The sequence below is a fragment of the Octodon degus genome, unplaced genomic scaffold (assembly GCF_000260255.1).
Source record: "Octodon degus isolate 3935 unplaced genomic scaffold, OctDeg1.0 scaffold00033, whole genome shotgun sequence".
NCBI lineage: Eukaryota > Metazoa > Chordata > Mammalia > Rodentia > Octodontidae > Octodon > Octodon degus.
The window spans coordinates 5,158,751-5,161,275 of NW_004524609.1; the positions used below are offsets into that span (position 1 = coordinate 5,158,751).

At 41.9% G+C, this 2,525-nt stretch overlaps 1 protein-coding gene across 1 annotated transcript in view; it reads left to right on the forward strand.

Moving 5' to 3' along the window:
- Helz (helicase with zinc finger) overlaps positions 1 to 2,525 on the forward strand; it is a 168,186-nt gene that overhangs the window by 24,163 nt on the left and 141,498 nt on the right. The window contains exon 4 of the mRNA XM_004630034.2: positions 1,364 to 1,591. Coding sequence (XP_004630091.1) covers positions 1,382 to 1,591 — 210 coding nt within the window. The 5' untranslated portion in view covers positions 1,364 to 1,381. The remainder of the gene's footprint in view (positions 1 to 1,363; positions 1,592 to 2,525) is intronic.

Genomic DNA, 2,525 nt, shown 5'->3' on the forward strand with positions numbered 1-2,525 from the left:
CCACCAGGGGGCGGGGCTGGCTGACATGTGGTGCTGGGGGATTGAACAGTGGTCCCTGTGCTTTACTAAGCTTGTTCTAAGTAGGTGCTTTAGACCACTGAGCCATCTCACCAGCCCCTGAACTATCTCTTCTTGACGTGCTTCTTTATATAAAAACTTTCTATCACCTACAGAGTAGAGTCTTCATTTCTTGTCGGGGCCTTTGAGGTTATCTGTAGCTCCTCCTTCTCCATACCTTGAGTTTAAGTGGTAGGCTTTTCTCCCCTTAGTGATTTCTCTTGGACTTCCATCTTTGAAAGCTTGCATTTGTTCCTCTGGTCACCTGTGTGCTGAACTCCTGTTCAGCCCATGAGACCAGCTTGTGCCTTTGGGTGGATGGAGTAAGTCCTTCTTGCAATTGTTCACTAGTGCTTTGATGCTTTTGTTAGAATCTGAGTTTCTTGAAAGCAGCAACTGGTGCTCCATCTTTGTATTTGTGGCTGTGACTTCAGGGCTTGGCCTCAGGAAATGTTTGCTGAATCAAATTAATGAACAGGTCAAACTTTCATTTTAGTCATTTTTTCAGTAGGTTGAAAAAATGTCCTATACAGCATAGAGTTTGATTTTCTATACTTACAGTAACAGAATTGCGAGACTGACTTTAGGAGACTGAAATAGAAGGTTTTGGCTGTGAAGCATTTTTGCACCTGTAAAAAAGGGGAGGAGAATCTAATGTTTGTTGTACTTTGCAGTGTTTAAAGTCATGTTTTGGGCTGGGGATATAGCTCAGTGGCACAGTACCTGCCTGGCAAGCACAAGGTCTAGAGTTTGATTCCCGGTACCAAAAAAAAAGTCATGCTTCATGTACAGATTTATCAATTTGATATAGCACTGGTTTTTATTAAAATGATTTTTTAATTGTTGCAATTTAATCTTTTTCTTTTTTAAATGTATTTAGTATAGGGTCTCACTATGCAGCTTGGACTTGCAGTGATCTTCCTGTTTTCAGCCTCCCTGGCTCTGGGATTACAGGCCTGATCTTGGTGGTCAGCTCAGCATGCTCGGGGGCAGGGCTGGTGTGGCATGTGACATGTGGTACCAGGAATCAAATCCTGGTCCCTGGGCTTGCCTAAGCAGGTGCTTAGTCAGCTGAGCTATCTCACTGGCCCAGCACTGGCTTAAGGTTAGCATTTTGACTTGGCTCTTAGCAAAGAGTTCATAAAGTATGAAGCAGAGATTTAGATTTTGTAGCATGAATGTCTGCTCAGGAGAGTAATTGAAAGAAACTTTGCAGATAGATAAACTGGTTGAGATAAAAGTGAACCTAGAATTGAATAATTATTAAAACTTTAAAATCTCTTCTGTTCTTTCTTCTCGTCTTTAGGATTTTTGTCCCTGAGTCATGGAAGACAGAAGAGCTGAAAAGTCATGTGAACAAGCATGTGAGTCACTAAAGAGGCAGGACTATGATATGGCCCTCAGGCACTGCACAGAGGCCCTCCTTTCTCTTGGCCAGTATGCCATGGCCGACTTCACAGGGTCGTGCCCACTGGAGATAGAGCGCATCAAAATCGAGAGTCTTCTTTACAGAATTGCCTCATTTTTGCAACTGGTGAGTAAGCACTGTTGGTAGGCCAACACAGAGTCACATAAAATGGTCCTTTTCATTGAGTGGGGACTATTGCTGCTCACGCCCTACACAGAGCAGCTAATTCTGGCCGGAAGAGACAGGAGGGAAGTTCCTGGTGGTTGCTAGTTACGTTTGAGGGCAAACAGCTATGGAAATTGTAAGTTGGGATAGCAGTTTGGATTTTTCACTCGTTCAACAAATACGTATGGAGTGCTTTAGTGTAGTAAATGTGGTTCTAGAAACTTGATACAGAAATAAATGAGTAGAAAAAGAAAGATCCTTTTTTCATGGTACTTTTTTCTCAGAAAGGGGACAGATAAGTAATAGCCATTATACATAAGTAAATTTTATATATATATAATATATATATATATATATATCAATATAATATATATGTAATTTATTTATGGTATGCACATATGAATTTTTTGTACTGAGACAGGGTCACACTATATATTTCAGCCTGGCCTTGAACTCACTATATAGCCCAGGCTGGCCTCGAACTTCATGGTGATCCTCCTGCCTCAGTCTTTTGAGTGCTGGGATGACAGGTGTGCACCACCATGCCTGGCTAGATTTTTGTTTTTATTTTTTCAGACAAGATTTTTAATTTTTTAGGTAGGGTCTTGCTGTGTAGTTCAGGCGGTTCTTGAACTCACTATGTAGCCCCGGCTGTCCTTCAACTTTTGGCAATCCTGCTGCAGCCTCCTGAGTGCTGTGATTACAAGTGTGCACCCCTATGCCTGAAAAGGGAGCTAAGGGCAAAGGAGGCTAGGAGTACAGAGATAGGGTTGACAAGGTAGTCTTCACCGAGAACGTGGTAAGAAACAGTCAGTATAGATTCTTTTATTTATTTATTTATTTATTTATTTGTGTGTGTGTGTGTGTGTGTGTGTGGCCAGCTCAGCCCACCAGG